The 17395-nt window shown below is 41.2% G+C and overlaps 3 protein-coding genes across 6 annotated transcripts in view; 2 read left to right on the forward strand and 1 right to left on the reverse strand.

Moving 5' to 3' along the window:
- Nucleotides 1-17395, forward strand: part of LOC132906030 (uncharacterized) — a 171758-nt gene that overhangs the window by 3698 nt on the left and 150665 nt on the right. The gene's annotated exons all lie outside the window — the stretch shown is intronic.
- Nucleotides 3-1772, forward strand: LOC132906040 (calaxin-like). Its single transcript, XM_060957877.1, has 4 exons — nucleotides 3-364; nucleotides 681-795; nucleotides 1037-1290; nucleotides 1373-1772. Exons 1-4 carry the CDS (start codon nucleotides 3-5, stop codon nucleotides 1593-1595), a joined length of 954 nt encoding a protein of 317 aa, XP_060813860.1. The 3' UTR covers nucleotides 1596-1772.
- Nucleotides 1712-17395, reverse strand: part of LOC132906027 (solute carrier organic anion transporter family member 74D) — an 86929-nt gene continuing 71245 nt past the window's right edge. For all 4 annotated transcript variants that reach the window (XM_060957859.1, XM_060957858.1, XM_060957860.1 and 1 more), the window contains 6 exons: nucleotides 13160-13324; nucleotides 12661-12856; nucleotides 12237-12387; nucleotides 10986-11226; nucleotides 10670-10798; nucleotides 1712-10432 (listed from right to left, as the gene is read on the reverse strand). In XM_060957859.1, coding sequence (XP_060813842.1) covers nucleotides 10263-10432; nucleotides 10670-10798; nucleotides 10986-11226; nucleotides 12237-12387; nucleotides 12661-12856; nucleotides 13160-13324 — 1052 coding nt within the window. In that variant the 3' untranslated portion in view covers nucleotides 1712-10262. The remainder of the gene's footprint in view (nucleotides 10433-10669; nucleotides 10799-10985; nucleotides 11227-12236; nucleotides 12388-12660; nucleotides 12857-13159; nucleotides 13325-17395) is intronic.

The raw sequence follows: 17395 nt of genomic DNA on the forward strand, positions 1-17395 counted from the left end.
CGATGTACTGGCTGTTGTTCGCGAATTTCAGACGGATGTCCAGGGAACGCAGCCTCACGTCGAGCGCGAAAGCTCGAATGGATCACGGGAGCGGCGTCGGCGTCGGCGTCAGGGTCGGCGTCGGCGCCGATAATCGAGGCGCCGTCAACCTTTGTGCAGGCGCGACGTTGATGAAAAGTGTCTCGATCTTCTTGATGAGCGGCCGTAAAGCCTCCGTTAACAGCAACAGGCAGACTTCCGGCAGCCCGAAGCACGAGCCTCGAAGAAAACATCGCAGGAGGATGCCAGTCGCGGGAATTACGAGAAGCTCGGCGTACACGGCCAAATTGATCGAATCGTTAAAGAGGAAAACCAGGTTCTGCTGGCAAGTAAAAATACGCCTAACCGTTGATTGTTTTATCGTTAACACCGAAAAGAGTATTTAAAAAAAAAGATGAAAACTCCGGTGTATTTAACGTCAAGAAGATTATTTTCAAAAGGAATCGAGATCTAATCGACGAATTTGCAATAAATTATTCTACGATTTTTTTTGTAAATCTCGAACAAGTTATCGCTCATAGAAATGCAATAAAAGAAAAAAATAAATAAACAGATTATAGGTTCTAAAAATTGTTTAGTTATGACAGGTATATTAATTTTATAACAATTACCTATTTGTAATGACGTAATTCCTACTGCAGGTCGGAATTGGATAATTTGTGCAAGCTGTACAAAAAGTTGACTACTTCTGGACAGCAACAGGTTGGACAATCTGTTATTATCGGGAGGAGGACTCAGTCGAATCAAACTATAGAGGTAGCGACACTCGTAGTGTTTTAAAATTATAGGAATTTTAACTCGCGTGCATGAATAGTGGCATGAATGAACATGCGATGCCCACGACTCGCATTATGTGATATTTCCATCCCCAAATTGTTGAGAAACATTCGAATATAACTAGAGAATTATAATTTAAGAAAAAATAAAAATACATTTTTCTGTATCGCTTACTTTGCTCCTTCCGTTTGTTGTTAAGAGAGGCGGGAATATTTTTCAGGGTATCGACAGGGTGATTTTCCGCGAGTTGCTGCACAACACGTTCAAGGTAATCACCGAAGACGTGTTGGTGGAACGTATGTTCTGTTGCTGGGATCGAGAAAACGAAGGGATCATCAGGCTAGAACCGTGGATCATGGGACTGGATCTGTATCTTCGTGGTAGTCTACGGGAGAAAATTGAATTTTGTTTCAAAGTCTATGATTTGAACAACGATGGCTTCATTACGAAAGATGAGATATTCCAATTATTCAAGTATCGATCTTTTTTTTATAACAATTAGTCATCAACGATACTTACTCACGTACTAATCACAAACGTTTATCCGATGCTCTAGGAATTGTTTAATCAAGCAGCCAGGAGAAGAGGATCCAGACGAGGCGGTGAAAGATCTATCCGAATTAGCGTTAAAGAAGCTGGACGTGGATCGAGACGGGAAAATCTCTTTTCAGGATTACAAGGTAGCTGTGACGGAGGAACCTTTGTTGCTGGAAGCTTTTGGGCAATGTCTGTCCACGGATGAGAACTGTGCTGCTATTCTAGCTTCGTTACGATCATAAGATAATGCGTTGATCAGGAAGAAGGTTTTGGTTTTGGATACGCGTTACTCGTAGCTTTACTGGAAAAATAATAGAACCACGTTAATTATAGCGAATAATAAAATACACCGAAAGAATTCGTAATCATGGCACCTGCCGTTTATTAAAAACAAATTCGATAGTAATCGTAATTATAAACAATAATAATATTAATAATAATATAATATAATAATATAATATAATAATATAATATAATAATATAATATAATATAATATAATAATAATAGCATAATTACAAAATACGCTCGATCTGGTTTTCTTATAGCGTGTTTGCTGAATCAGTCTTAACCCTCGGATTACCAAGCATCGAAATCACTCTTCGATTTTTTCCCATTTTTCATATCTTGATTTTCTTTTCTTTTCTTCTCTTTTATGATTCTTACCGATCTCATCGTTTGGAAAATATCGACTGAACGTGCTCGATCATCGATCGATAACCCGAAGGCTAATTTAAACTATGAAACGTTCTAGAGGTATGTTACAGTGATGTAAGGGGTTTCTTCTTTATTTTGTAATCGAAAAAATTGACTTCTCTGCACGCGCAACAAAATATCGGCTCTCGTCGTCGCGGTACTTCCGGTTTCAGGGACCCGTGCCGCGACCTCAAGGTTCCATCTTTCTTTATTTTCACGGATATACTCGTGTATCTTTGTGTATATATACTTTTTTCTTCATTTATTTTATATATATACTCTGTTATATATATATTCTGTAATAATTAATATACACGCACGCGCTCGCGCGTTCACAGGTTGCATCGTGAATCGATTGCGGCTTCTTTGTACGATATAATCACTGGAACAGGGGTTGAACGATTCAATTGTACCGAAGGCAATCGGATTTTTAACGAATAATTATATAATTATACTTTATAGAGAGGAAGAGAGAGAGAGAGAAAGAGAGAGAAAGAGAGAGAAAGAAGGATAAGGGAAGGTAATTTTTATTCGCAAGCTCGAAAACAGAAAGTAGAGAAATTCCTTGAATTTAGCTTTACAGGCATTTGTACATTGATCCTTTGTGCTCTAGAGTTTGTATATTTCCATCATAGAATTTCTATTCCACGAGGGAATGGAAAGTTTATATAAATTTATTCGAAAAATCCGATTTCTGCCTAAAATGTAATATATTTTGAACATATGAATCTTACGTATTATAGTCGTGAATCCCGATTTCCGATGTACCCTGTGAACACCGGTGTTCATAAACGCGCTCCACGGAAACGAGCGGGACTTTTATGCGCGAATAAAAAATAAACGATCCACGTTCGTTTCGTTAGAGTGCTGAGATCTGCTGAGGGTGAGTCGAACGACATTCGTCCACTGTGACGTGAAACTAGCAGTCAGATAAAATACTATTTCGTCTTTTACGTACATATATATAACATATATATTCATATATATATATGAATATGTATTATATATATATAGTCAATATATTTATATATTATACGTATATTAATTCATCAAAGTGGGAATGACGATTATTTTTCTACTTGTTCTTTCTTCATCGTCACTATGGTTCTGCATTATAATCCTTGTTTAAACGTTTCCTATCGTGTAACTCTTTTTTTTTCAACACTGATGTTTCGCAAATATGCTCATTTTTATACGTTTTTCCCATTTTTTTTCTTTTTTATTTTGCCTGTATTTTTACATTGTTCTTCACTACTGGTAGCGTTTACTATTATTTATTAAAGCGTTTAAAAACTCCGAGATTCTACGACGAAGAGGAAGTGTGTGTGGTGTGCGTGTGCGTGTGTGTGTATGTATGTGTGTGTGTGTTGCAGCACTCTTGAAACGGTATGTATGTTAGCCCTTTGAAAGTTATATGTCTCGTGGTGGCATCAAGCCGTCAAAATAGTATCTTACCCACTTCTAGAAACTAGACAACGAAGGTTCGAGGAGGATAGACGCGTTTTATTCCGGTTTCTTTCTTTCCTTTCCATTTTTTTTTTCTTTTTTTTCTTTCTTTTTAGGCACTTAAACGTCGGGAGTAGTGTGGGAACCTTAAGGTGGAGGTCCATCGAACGCCTGCTATTTGCTATTTACAGTCTTGATTGAGACGCGTGTTACATCTTCCAGGAGGAATTGTGTTGCCGACGAACGGCACGTCGCGTATCGTACGTACGAAAAATTTTGCCATTTATTGAAAATCGACTGAAGAAAAACTTGTAAATTTTTACAGTGAAATTACAGTACGTATTCGTGTCGATCGTTATAATTTGTAAATATACAAAATTATGCAACGAGGAATTTTTTAAAATCTGTCATAGTTAGCTTCGGGGTTCGATTAAATTTCTATTTGTATGCTTCCGTGACATACTGTTAGCGAATTTTTTTGCGCACGATACCAGGAGTGCCATTCGTCTCGATGGAAAAGTAACTGCCTGTACGATATCTAGCTAAAAAAATAAGCACGGAAAAAAACAAAAAAATAAAACAGACGTACCGATAACTCAACGACATTTACAAATAATGTAAAATTTGTTCTGCGTATGCCCGACGATTGAGGCCGGACACATGTAGAATTATTCGTGTCACATTTGCACGCAGACACATCACATTTACACAGACACACACGTACGCACGCACGCACCTACGCATACGATATCGTGCACTATATCAAAATACACTTACGTCACCTACAGAGTAATCGATTCTTTATATATATATATATATTATATACATATAATAATATATGATATATATATATATTATATATATATTATGTATAAAAATCAAAGCGCATATTACAACGGTGATCCGCGACCGCGCGATAATTATCAATTAATAGCAATTATTTTATAAACAAGAATCAGTATCCGACGATAATAAATCATAGTAATAGTAAGAATAATATTAATAAAACAAAAAATTTATAGTAATTATTAGTACAATATATGTATACATAAAAATGGCATTATATTTTTTTTATTCTTCTTCTTCTTCTTCGTTTATCATATTCCCTGCTCTTCGTTATCTTTATTCATCGATTTAGTCGATCCTTACGCTTGATACACACGCATATATGTTAGGTAAATAGTTAGATGGTTGGACGCAACTTTAGCATTTTGCAACGTGCCTATCTTTCGCTCTTAGTTGTTCGTAAAAGATTAGTAAAACGCATAAGAACGATACATTCGTCATAAACGACCGAGGAGATCTCAATTTCTCTCTTCGTTTGCTCTCAAATTTTGCTAAAAATATAGAAATCAGCCTTCGTAGTGAGATTCGAAAATTCGTCACTAGGACGATACTTTGGAAAAGTAATTTAAAACGATTGAATCACGATTTTCATTTAGAGCATGTAATTTTTAATTTTCGTTTATCATATATATATATAAAGTATTTTAGATAAAATAAAAAGAAGTTTCCTTGCAAACTGATAAAGTTGCTCCAACCGAAGGATTCATTAAACATCCAGTATATATTCCGTCGAGACGTGCGAGTACACGCGAGCACGTCGCAAATTAAAGACTAGCAATTATGGTTCTCTTACAGAACTACGCCGTAATTAGATAAAATCGTGATGTCCGCTTACGCAGCTGATTATCCTACAAGTATATTAATGATAAATTCTTTTTTTTACTAAAATATAATTATTATAGTATTCTGTGTTCCGCCAGTGATCGTTTCTTTTTTCCTGTCTATTTTTTTAAATAATATCTAATCGACGAAACTGTGGGAATTCACACGACGATGACGCTACATCAAAAGATGTGGCTAGTGAATATTAAATGCTGAGAGAATGTAAGTGATCGATATGAAAAAAAAAAACAAAACAAAACGAACCTTATCATTTAGATTGTCGATACTGTATACAGTTGAGAATATGCATAAAAAAGTACTCCTTTGAATTACGCGAAAGCTACGTATCAAATGCAAAGACAAAATTGTTGTTCTTTTCCTTAGAGGAACGATATGAAGACCCTGGATTGTTTCCATGGGCCGAAATATCTCGAGCGTAAGTTTCGTAAATGGGACAGTTTGTAAAAATAATGTAAAAAATAATGCTAGTAAGTCGTGTGGCAGTAAAATCTGGCAGTAATTTAATCGGCTGATGAGCTTTCGCGTGAAACAAGTCTTTTTCATTGACTGGCAGTATCGGTAAGAGGGCAGTGTATCAAAGTTAACGCGTCGTCATTGCATTGATTCTCACAGTGACGTAACTAGCAACGTATTATAACGATGGACAAGTGATTCGAAAGACGGGGCATGCGACTAAATGAAATCTTACTACGTTTAAAATCTTCGTCAAAGTTAAAGATTTTCGGATAAAATTTACATTCGCACGAATCCAATGTCCAAGTACTCGCTTCGTGGGTAAAATTCGTAATAGATTCGTAAAGAATCGTTTGCCCATCTTGCAGATGTACCGACTGGCGCAACACACGGAATAAAGACTGAGACTCTGTCGCTCCACGCCATGATTATTTTGGCAATTATTGTACTTTCCTATATGTACAGCTCTATCGTACATGTAATATACAGTGATGTATATCGAGCACTGAAAGGCAAACGCACAAGTACACACCATTCATCGAGTTCTACCTCTTCATCTTATTTTGCCCTTCGAGAAGGAAATTAAACTAAAATAACTAAATAACACTTCACCCTAATCTGTTCGTGGTCAAAAAATTTCGTTCGTTCATACTATTTTGTTATCGAGCCGAAGAACGCGTATTAAAACAGAATGCAAGAACCTAGAGAGCGCCTCGTCGAGATAGAGCTCTGGTTCGCGACTTTCTTGGAAAATAGAGACATGTGTCGTCGTTACGCTTTCCTTTCCAGATTCATCCGCAAGAAAAATATCTCTGTGACGGACACATGGGACGACGGACCGTCTCTTGGAAACCTCTAACCGTTCCGTCGATGGAAAAAGGATTGTAAAAGCGGTTAAAAATAAATCGAACCGTAGAGAAGAGCGCGTAGAATTTGTACACACGGCTTCGAATCGTTCAAAATAGTTCTGTTCGTCGTTCCTCGATAACGGAGTCCGTGTTGCACCGTTTAAAATCTTGTTCGATTAATACACCATCCGACAATGAGTCGACTCTGCATCGATAGAGGAAAAGCCTATAGAAATTTCTTTGATAGTCGCGACGATGGAGCTGTCGGTTTTAACTCCTTGTTTGGCAATGTTGCTCCAGGCAACGTGCATGAATTTTGCGCATAAAACTGCATGCAAACACTCTAACATCTACTTAACGTCTACGTGTAATCGTGTTTCGTGGGATAAATCTTGGAATTCCTAAAATGCTTTCGTAATTCTAAGAGAATCGAAAATTCTTCTGCCAATACAAAGGTTAAAACGCGTTCTTCATCCCCCGGACTAACTCCCAAGTGAAACAATTATTTTGCGATTAGCGTTTTGCTTTTGTCTTGTTTTTCTCTTAAAATTATTAACTCTTTCTTGACGTTATCGTTCACGCGATAAACTTTGCACCACAGTAAACGTTAGCACTCCTAACTTTCGCTGGCGAAAATATTGTCAACTCTATTCTTGCATTTGGTTGTATCCGATGTTAGTGTTTCGATTAGCCTTAGAACCAAACGATCAATCAGTACATACCATAGATCATTGTGTTACCGATCTTGAATAGGATTGCATCAACGCGATACATAGTGATCAATTTATCACATGACGCACTTAACGTCAAGAAAGAAGAGAGCGAAGTAACACCTTCGAACCGCTTTCCTCTTTCTCTTCGTTCCTCCACTTGAGTGAACGAACGTAAAATAGAGAGGACGTTGCAGTGAATAGAACCGAATGGTAATATTCGAAACCCGAGAAATGAATCGCTTCAAAGGGTGGAATTGGCTCTAAGTTATTACGTGCTGTTCTATATACGATTCGTGATCGATTAAAATATAGATTATGTGTCGCTTCGAATACAAAAATACAATTCTCGATGGAGATCAACGGGCGCACGGAAGGCCGTATCCGCCCCTGTGCAATCCTTTCTCAATTGCATCGTCAACGATTTACTGGTACAACTGTACACGCACGCACATGCACACACGATACGTACAATGTATAGGTATATGTAACGCCTTCAACCCTCCCGGTGAGTGGGTGGTTTGTTCTATGCAGAATACGAGCAATTATTTTCAACACCGAAAGGGTTAAGGTATACGTTCTGCTATAGTCCAGAAGAAATCCCACGGTGCTTCTGTCTCCAGGAAAAAATCAAGTTAATTTTACAGTACACTCTTTCTATGTAACTGTTGTCTTTTTTATAAGAGGTACGATAGTACAGAAAAAAAAAAAAAAAATAATTTGTTCAGTAGTCGTCCTCTCTCCATCTTAAAATATTTCTTCTGAACTGAAAGCAGATCGTTTGCTACTCTGAAGATCTGTTCAGAGTTGTTGTAACGTTATATGTGTATGTATATAATATACCTATATCTTTTTTATTTGGAGTTTCGAAGAAACAATTGGCTGTCGTTGCCATAATTCGTCTACACTTAGTGGTTTTGCAAAGAAATGTTCTACTCAAGTATGAAAAATAGTACTTGATACATAAAGGATATAGATGTTCCAAACGTAGAGTACAAAATCCAAGGAGAAACCAGAAATAGATTTAATTGGATAAATTATGAATGTATCGCTCTTTCGCGTTTTTTCTTCAGAAATAGTTCTCCGATTACGTAGGTCAACGAAACAACATAGAACAATCTACAATTAAGATTCTTCAAAAATATAATTCCTCGGTCTCGTCATCTTTAACGAGATTAGTCGAAATTATCTGACTTTTTCCTTTGAATAATGGAACTAGTTCTTTTTCCCTTTCGTATCGTCCAACTCTGACGGATTTTAGCTGTCAGCCAAACGTTCTTTGAAGCAAACGTAAAATGATGTAATATATTAGCAATGCCCCTGAATCGAATAATTCGCAAACTTCATAGCGGTTAATGCGTACCTTAAACGCGCGTTTTTAATTTTACCCTTTCTTGCTTTTACCCTCCGGAATAATTCTTGTTTTTCTTTCTTGTTTCGCTGCCTTATACGACAGCTATCTAATACACTGATCGTCCATCTAACCCTTTGATTATGAAATCCCACCAGCAATTACTCCGATAATAATTTACCAATTTAAGAAATATGTTTTAGTTGGATTCGATTAGAAATTAATTCGAATTTATTGTTGGAACATTGGAACCGAGATATTATGGTCGATCTTTCCAAGTCTACAGAGAGACTACTACGGGAAATATTACACATACAAAAGGTTGATATACGATCAGGTTGACCATTGAAAAGGACTCAGAAACAATGAACGCTCAAAGCACTAGAAGCACAGGCGGCAGATGCGCATACATTGACGAGTGTCTCACGAGTGTGTAAAATGTATCATATTAAAATACAGCTCTCGATTATCCGCCTTTTCCCCCCTCTTAACTTCATTTTTCTTCCATATTTCTTTTCTCTTGCATTCTATTTTATTTTTGTTTTTTCTTTTCTTTTCTTTTGTTTGTATCGTCGCTCTTCTCCCTGTGTGTCGTATCTGCTAATGCTTTAATATTAATAATTAACCTTACTTTTTGTTCTCTTTATCGCCCAGATTTTCATCGTCAAATCATCTAAAAAATATGTCCTATGTATTCTTCTTATTTTCCCCATTCGCTCCCAGATTCTCTCCCCTTTTTTTTCCATTCTTAATGTATCCTTATGATCTTTCAAAAACAACGAGATATACCGCGTATTTCGTTCCAGACAAATATTACCGACACACATACACACATCGTAAATCGCTTGTACGTACAGTTTGCCTACGCCTAGTTGTATCTGCAGAGTGAAACACGGACGGTAGTGCCTAAGAGAAGCTCGCCCAAGATCCGAGAACCTCGCGTGCCGTATTGATTCCGTTATCCGTATTGGTCATCGTTTCGCATTTTCCTTCATCCCACTGTCCCTTCTCCAAACACGAAAATTCTCGTATACTACCAGACGTTTCTACTCCATATCTCCCTTTCTCTCTCACTCCTCCGAACGTATCTCGTACCGCTTTATCTCTAATTCAAATCGTTGCTCTTTGTTACCAACCAGGAAAATCTTTCCTTCATGGCGCGTCTTCGCGTCTCCAAGAACCACATTCTCAAGAAAAATCAAGTCGTTGATCATCGATCCCCATTTTCCTGTCCCATTTTCTTCTTACACGTTTCTTTCTTCGTCCCTCGATGCACTTGTTCGAAACCTCGGCACAGCCTCTTTGGAAACTACGGGCATTTCCGTGGCCGAGCATCGCCTCCTTCAACAGTTCATTCGTCGCCCTATCTCATCTTGATTCTGGACTCCCTTCGAGCATCGAAAGGCGATCGACGCGAACATCACTGTCGTCGTTCCCTCTTGAATCCTTGCTCCTTCACGTCGTTAAAGAGGCAACCGGGTTCTAGCCGTAGGTTTCCAAAAATGAAACCCATCGGAAAAAAAAAAAAAAAAAGAGAAACGGCCGGCGAATGTGACACGCGAAGATCGATACAGATCGCCCCGGTCTTAAACCTCCGACGTGCTACTGGCACCGAGTTCTCGTCAGTTAGGAACGGCTCGTCACGCTTTGTCCCGGTTTACGACGCTAGATTCAGGCCTGTGCTTGATGAGATACCATCGAAGTCGGCCGGGACTCTTTCACAAATAGTCGTTGTCCACCGCTTGCGCGTCCTGCGACTTCAGGGTGGCCATTTCTTCCACAGTGCCCTCCTCCACGTCCTGCTCCTCCACGAAGCTAATGCTCCCTGCTTTGTACCACACCACTATGTCCACCACGAACGCGAGAATTAGGATTCCGCCTGTGGTACCTGGGAAGGAATCACGCAGAGATTAATTAATTAAAGAATAGATCGCCTATTATGAAACGTATCGCGAAGAGGTCAAATTTCTAAGTTCAGAGACGGTTCAATTCTTTGGGTTAAGTGAAGTTAAGAGAAATTTAACCTCGATATATAATAGCAACAGCGAGCAGTAGCCAGGAAGGTCGAGGTGAAGATATTTCCGACTCCTCCTCGCCGCAGATTTCTGCCTAACCGCGTACGTACCATGATAGAACATTCTAAAGACATTCGAGTCGTAAAGCCAGCAGGCACCTCGCTCGCCGCAAGCGTATTCCCATACGAGACAAGCGGAGTCCACCACAGCACCATAAACGATTGGACACGGGACGTTACCTGGAACCAACCGACCAACGGATCATACGTTTGATAAATTCATTTCTGAAATCATGCGAACTCGAGACTTCCTTTGGATTTCCAAGTCGACCCAAGGAAATAATAATTAAGATTAAGATCTCGTTTAATTCATTCGTTGAGAAAAACAAGCGTTGGAATTGAAGGAACGATCGAGGTTTATAATTACCAAAGAGGCCGATGGCGAATTGTATAAGCCCCAAAGCCATCGCCTTGTCCCGTGGATCCACGCACCGTAAGATCAACAGCATGGAGCCCACCTCGCTGGTCGAGTGGATGAAAACGAACACCGAGAACAGGATCATATAAACCCAAAAGTTACTGCACTCGAGCTCGCAGTAACCGATCGTCGCGGTGTTGGTCGTTTCCGGTGTCGTTAGATTCGTCCCGATGCACTGGCAGTTGTAAAACTGAAAAGCCAAGGAACCGGCCTCGTTAAGATATGCCGAGTACGCTGATGCAGATGTTTTCATACCGGTTGCAACTTTGTTCCGTTTTCTACATGTTCAAAGTCAATGTATGCTAATGCCAATAAACTAGTTCGATCAACTTTTACTCGACAGTTAACTAGTTCTACTACTCGACTATGTTCTATATCGTGCTATTCCAAAAATTCTACTTCAAGCTGACGAATAATTTTTTATGAAACGAAGGGGAAACGATCGTTTCGACGACCATTTTTATAGTTGATTTTTATAGTCTCTCGTGTTTTTCCTCCTACAACGTCGCGATATTTTACATGCAACTCCATTCGATTGCAACCTCAAGATTATCTTACATTTCTCTGCGACAATTAATTACGGAAGGAAGCGAGCAAAGGATTTCAGACTTTTTAATTTTGCGTGAAATCGGGTCGGTCCGCGTGAAATCCGAATAACTGGAAATGAAATGCTCGCGACTAGGCACGCTTCAATTGCGAAAGTAATGACTTGCGCAGTTGCGCAATCAATGAAGCATTGTTTCGTCCGGGCGAATAACGCGATTTCGTCCGTAAATGGTAGAACAACGAAACGTTTCTAGCCTAGTTGCATGCTACTGTCACCGATAATTACGGCCGCGCGGCTGTTTCCCGATGCAACGAGCTATATATCAATATTCTGCCGCGATGACGTCACTGACTCTATACAATCAGGAGAATGCAATCAAATTGCGGAATAGCGAAGGTGTTATTCGATTCGAATCGCGAGGACGTATCGGCGTAATGAGACGACGAGGACGGCTTTGCATCGTGTTTTACGTATTCCCCGATTAATTGGCATCGATCGTATGATCGTACGTGTCAGCTACTTTTTACTTAACTACCTATTCGATATAATTATTTAACGCTATACGCTTGACGCGTGAATGATTTTTCTCGTAATTCCTTCGTAATGAATCTTTATCATTGTTTATCATGATGGTAAATTGTCGTGGTACTCACCGAAGCTACCTTGCCATCGACGACCGTGTAATTGGAACAACCCGCGTGACACGCGGAAAAATAAGTTTTCCCATCAGCACTGCAAATCGGACTGAATTTGTTCCGAACGCAGTCGCAGGTAGCCTCGCAGACCGGCTCGAAGCTGGACAATCTAAAAGGATTTTGTCGCTTGCTTAATGTCAATTCCTTTTTCAATAAAATCTACGTAAACGGCCATCATCAACATATGTAAAATCATCTGCACCAGAGCTTATCTCTTTATTTCACTTTAAACTTCCCGCGGTCGGAACTATAAACATTTCATACAGAGTAATTTATGCAAACGACCGAATGAGAAGTAAGTGCAATTAGCCTAAGTGCAAGATGAAAACGTTGAAACGGAGCGGACGGTTACTCGACTGTAGAGAGGAAAACCAAATCTTACCCGTTGGAATGCGAAACGAGACCAGCGAAATCGTCCATCGGGCAACCGATGAACATCAGCACGCCCATGCCGATCGCGTAAACTATCGCTGTGAAGGCGATCCAGGCTGCGACGAACCTGGCGTTAGGCTTTGCCCTCAGGATAAACACTCCGCTAATTATAATACCCAGACCCATTACTAAAATACCACCGACACCTGCGAAAAAATAAGACAGCTTAGGATCAAGACCAGGCCTCTGTTACGATGAGTAAACGATTTTCGTTTACTCGAGTCGACTGTTCCATTCGATTCGAATAAAACGTTCCGTTTCTTTTATTTTATTCCTCTTTTCGATCCAATCGTCTTTGAAAAAAGAGAAACAACTTTGTCTGTGTTTGTCGGAGAATGAAAGCGTAGCTTCGAAGAATTCAACAAAAGTACTTCCATGGAAGAAAGTTAACGAGAACAACAGGATTCGGGGCCAGAAACTCCCCTCGCGTGTCTATTCGCGAAAATTACCTGAGATCATGTTCGCATGATGAGCTGGCAAGCGAAATTGGCTCTCGAGGTACTTTGGCAGGAAGGTGTAGAGGCCGGCGATCGGTAGGATGTGCAGCACGCTGCTGGCCGTCCGGAACATAAGAATGTCGTTCTTCAACAGCCTCTTCACCGCTTTAGGGAAGTCTGCAACAGGTAGAGAGAAAAGGCGAGGTGTAGCGAGTCTACCGAGTCGTGCAGGCGACGCGAGCCAAGCACCGCGACCTGCAGCCAAACCATTTACATGAAATTTGTTCATCGTCTTTCTCGCTTCTCGCCTCTTTGTCCCAAGCCTTCTATTCGCGACTCTTGATGTTTCTTAACAAATTACGAAAATAAATCTCACGACGACATGCGAGAAAAATGCGTTCTTCGTACACTTAACGAAAGAAAAAAGAAACTTTGAGCGAATTTACTATTATTACTTTTTTTCTAGACAGTTTTCCATTTCGATCTGCCTCCGTTCTCGTGCTCGGTCGAAGCACGAGAGAATCGAACACGGCCACCGATATTTTCCGATATTTATAAACTCAATTACGAACCACCAGCTAATTAGACGTCGATCGAGTTTTCCTTCGTTCTATTTTCGAGGGAATCCGACGAAGCAACACGAGCGCAAGTGGGAGCACGCACGGAGGGGAAGAGAGCGGCCTGCAATCGCCCGAAGCTCGAAAAACGAGAAACAGATGAGAAAAAGAAAGCGCAACGCCGATGCTTTCATCGACACGGGAAAAACGAGGAACGATCTGCAGCTACAGGGAGCGATAAAGGTTTCGCGAGACACGCAGGATCTTTTGAAAGATCCCGATAAGAACAGCGGGCTATTTTACTCCTATCTTTTTTCCTCTGCATACTCGTCGTCCCTTGACGTATCAGCCTCAAACAGACGAGTTTCTTATTTTGTAACTGATAATCGGATATATACCGTCGATCGAACAAGACCAGTCTTCGCAAACGAGCTTGCACCTTCGTTAGAATAGCTCGCATTATCAGTTTTAACCTCGTTCATCTCGTAAATGTTATCGATGCAAATGTTACGAAGTAAACGAGAACGTTTGCTTACTCGCGCGGAGACCTAAAACCTTCGAATTAAACTTCTTTCGATGGTTTCAACGACTGCTTTTTTTTAGTCGTCGATCTGAAACATCGATGGAAGAAGGATACAATCAACGATTGACGCAATTATGAGAAGTAAAAACTGGGTAAAAAAGGTCCGAAGGAGAACGCTAAACAAGAAGCGACGTGGCACGATCGGATGAAACATCGATTTTCGAGCAATCGTAAAAAACGCGAATTCCTGCATGGAACGGATGGGGGAAAGGATGGGAGTGGAAAAAGAAGCGGAGAGAACGATGCACGATGAGGCGTCCGCCTTCGTGCGAGGTTTCCGTTCGAGAAACCCTAGGTGGAAACTGACATTAAGGATGCCTAGGACTGCTCTAGGCTTCCAGGAAGGCCAGGCTAGAGTCGTGGCAACCCCGCATAGAGAAGTCCTGCAGACCATGAGTAGACAAACGTGACTAACATTGCGCTCCGTGTATTATCGCGACAACCCTGCAACAGGCACATACAGGGTGGCCTATCGCGAAAAGTCACAGAAACGACTGTACGGCTCCTCGAACACAGGAGACAGAAAGGCGAAAAGACTGATAATTTGGAAACAAAGGGATCTCTATCGCTTATGATAACGATACGTAACTAGGAATCGACCGAGCGAATCTTTAAAGACGTCGGTTAATCGTCGTTTCGAGCAGAGTTCAGAGAGATATGGTATTCCCGAGGAAAATTTCGAATGAAGTCTTCAAACGGACGCTAACGAATCGAGTAATACGCGAATCGCGTGCATGTTGTTGATTCAACGGCGACCTGTCCTCCGAGGCGATCTTCTGGCATTGCACGATCTACTTCACGACAGTGCCACGTACGGAAGTTTCTGCTGGAACCGTAGCTCGTCATCGTAACTCTACACTCCACGACATTCCAGCTTTTTTCCAACCTGCTTCTTGTACACTCCGTTTGCAACTTCCTCTTGGAAACTTTCCTCCTCGCAACGAACCACCGAAAATCGCTTCAGAATTCAAAGTAGCTAGTTCTGTCTACGGTATCCGTGTAACCCGTTCGAAATCAAAGTTACGCATATAGTTCGGATAAAAAGCATTGGATGGGAGGTCGGTCGATACGCAAGCAGATCGTTTCTGGAAATTCCCGGCAAAAAGGAGTCGAAAGGCCCGAAACGTCTTCGGATTTCTCGTCTCTCCGGTGTGCCATGTGTACGTAGGAGTAAAGGATCGGCGGTCGTGCGTGTGTGTGAACGCGGCGGACCCGTGTGTGCGTTAATAATGATGACTGACCGACTGGTGCACTAGGTGGGGCAAGTTCACGGTCATGCGTCGTGCATAGCGCTCGGTAGGCACGCGCGCGCGTGCATTTCTGCGTGCATATACGGCCCTGTTCTCCTCAGGCCGCGTGTGGATCCGTTCCTCGCCGGGAAGAGAACTTATCTCAGCTGTCTCGTGCACCTTGGCCGACATAACACGCGCGACGTAACGCACCAGAAATGCGCCAAGCGACACACACACCGAGTCTTTTCACTCTCCTCTTCTCTTTTAAATCTCTCCATCTCGCGTGAACCACGACCCCGCAAGGAAATTATTCTCCTGCTAGCCGGATGCGCGCCTCAGTTTTTGATCGAACAACGTTCCTTCGAAAACGCGAGCAATTTGCTTCGCTATCGCCGTCCAAGCGACCGAACCAACTGGTCTCCGATTCTTTCGGAATTGAGTTTTCATCGAGATAACGTTTCGCCATTGCGTTTCTCTTCGTGATTAATCGTTGTACGTACGTACGTTATATGGTAAGATCGAAGCGTCGAGTTTGGATATTTCTCGTTGATCGAACGAGTCCACTTGCAACGTCCGATACGCTAACGATGAAATTAAGCGCAAATAGGCTCAAAGTCGGTGGTCAGAGTTATTTTTAAATAACGTGTACGATGAAATGCAACAGAGAAATGCACGTGCTGCACTGGAACGTACATGTCTCATTATCGATGCGATTCGTGCTGCATTTTGAGCAGCTGCCTCTTTCAGGAACAACATTCCGAAACACTGTCGGTCAAGGATAAAAAAAGGTACGGAGAAGTTGATGGTCGCGTTGCTGGAATTTATAATTCTCCTCTGCGTTTAAACATATTTTTCATTAAAGAAATTAAACTCTTTAATTCGCGTGATCGAACGCCTTTCTATCATTCTCGTGCCTTTCATCGAACAGATGTTACGCGGCCTTCAATCGAAAGTTCCAACGAAGCGGACCAAGAATAAACGCACGAAGGGTCGGCCCCGCTCTGTCCCAGCGCAAAGGGTTCCTAGAAAAGGGCTCGCCCGTGTTTCAGAAAGCGTTAGCCTGCGTGCTCACGATCGAACGAGCAGACACGCCGGCTCTGAACCTAAATTCGCCACTGACCTTGACTGCCAGGTTCACGCTTCAAAGATCATCTTATTGGCCCGTCCTTTCGTCCCGATAAACGTTCACCGAATACATAATGCCCTCATTGTTTCGTCGTCTTGCCAAAACATCCGGACGTAGAAATGTTCGTATTGGACCAATGATCATCGCTTATTAACGCGTTTCGTGATTCGTGTATCACGCGTTGGTAACATAACAATCGGCTATTTGTTTCCCGAGTACGAACCTAAATACACAATCCGAAAACGTAAACAAACAACTCACGAAACCTAAATAAACAAATCAACATCGTAAACAATAACGAAATCAACGCGTATGTAAAATGGACCTAAAATATAGCCTGTTCTACGTGACATTTAATTATTTCAATAGAAAATTTTCTGTTGGTTCGTAGATAACCTCGTCGAACCATAAATGTCTTATTTTGTAATTTCTTATCGCTGCTCGCCAGTGAACGCATAATATGGCAGTAAAGTATCGAGTAATTTAAAATTATAGCGACAGCCATGTCTGCGCGACACAAGGGGGCCATTCGTTGCATAGTCGCGAACGGAATCAACCCAGCACGACCGGATATACACATACGCGGCTGGACTACGATTAATACGAGGTTTCGGGACGACCGACGATACTTTTATCTTTCTCGTCGAATCTTCCCCATTTCGTGGGGCGGCTACCAAACACGGGGAGAGAACGGTCGCGGAATGGCTTACGGGAAGTCATAAAATCGAATTAAACCGTTCTGATCCGATG

Source organism: Bombus pascuorum, chromosome 4 (assembly GCF_905332965.1).
Source record: "Bombus pascuorum chromosome 4, iyBomPasc1.1, whole genome shotgun sequence".
Classification (NCBI taxonomy): Eukaryota; Metazoa; Arthropoda; class Insecta; order Hymenoptera; family Apidae; genus Bombus; species Bombus pascuorum.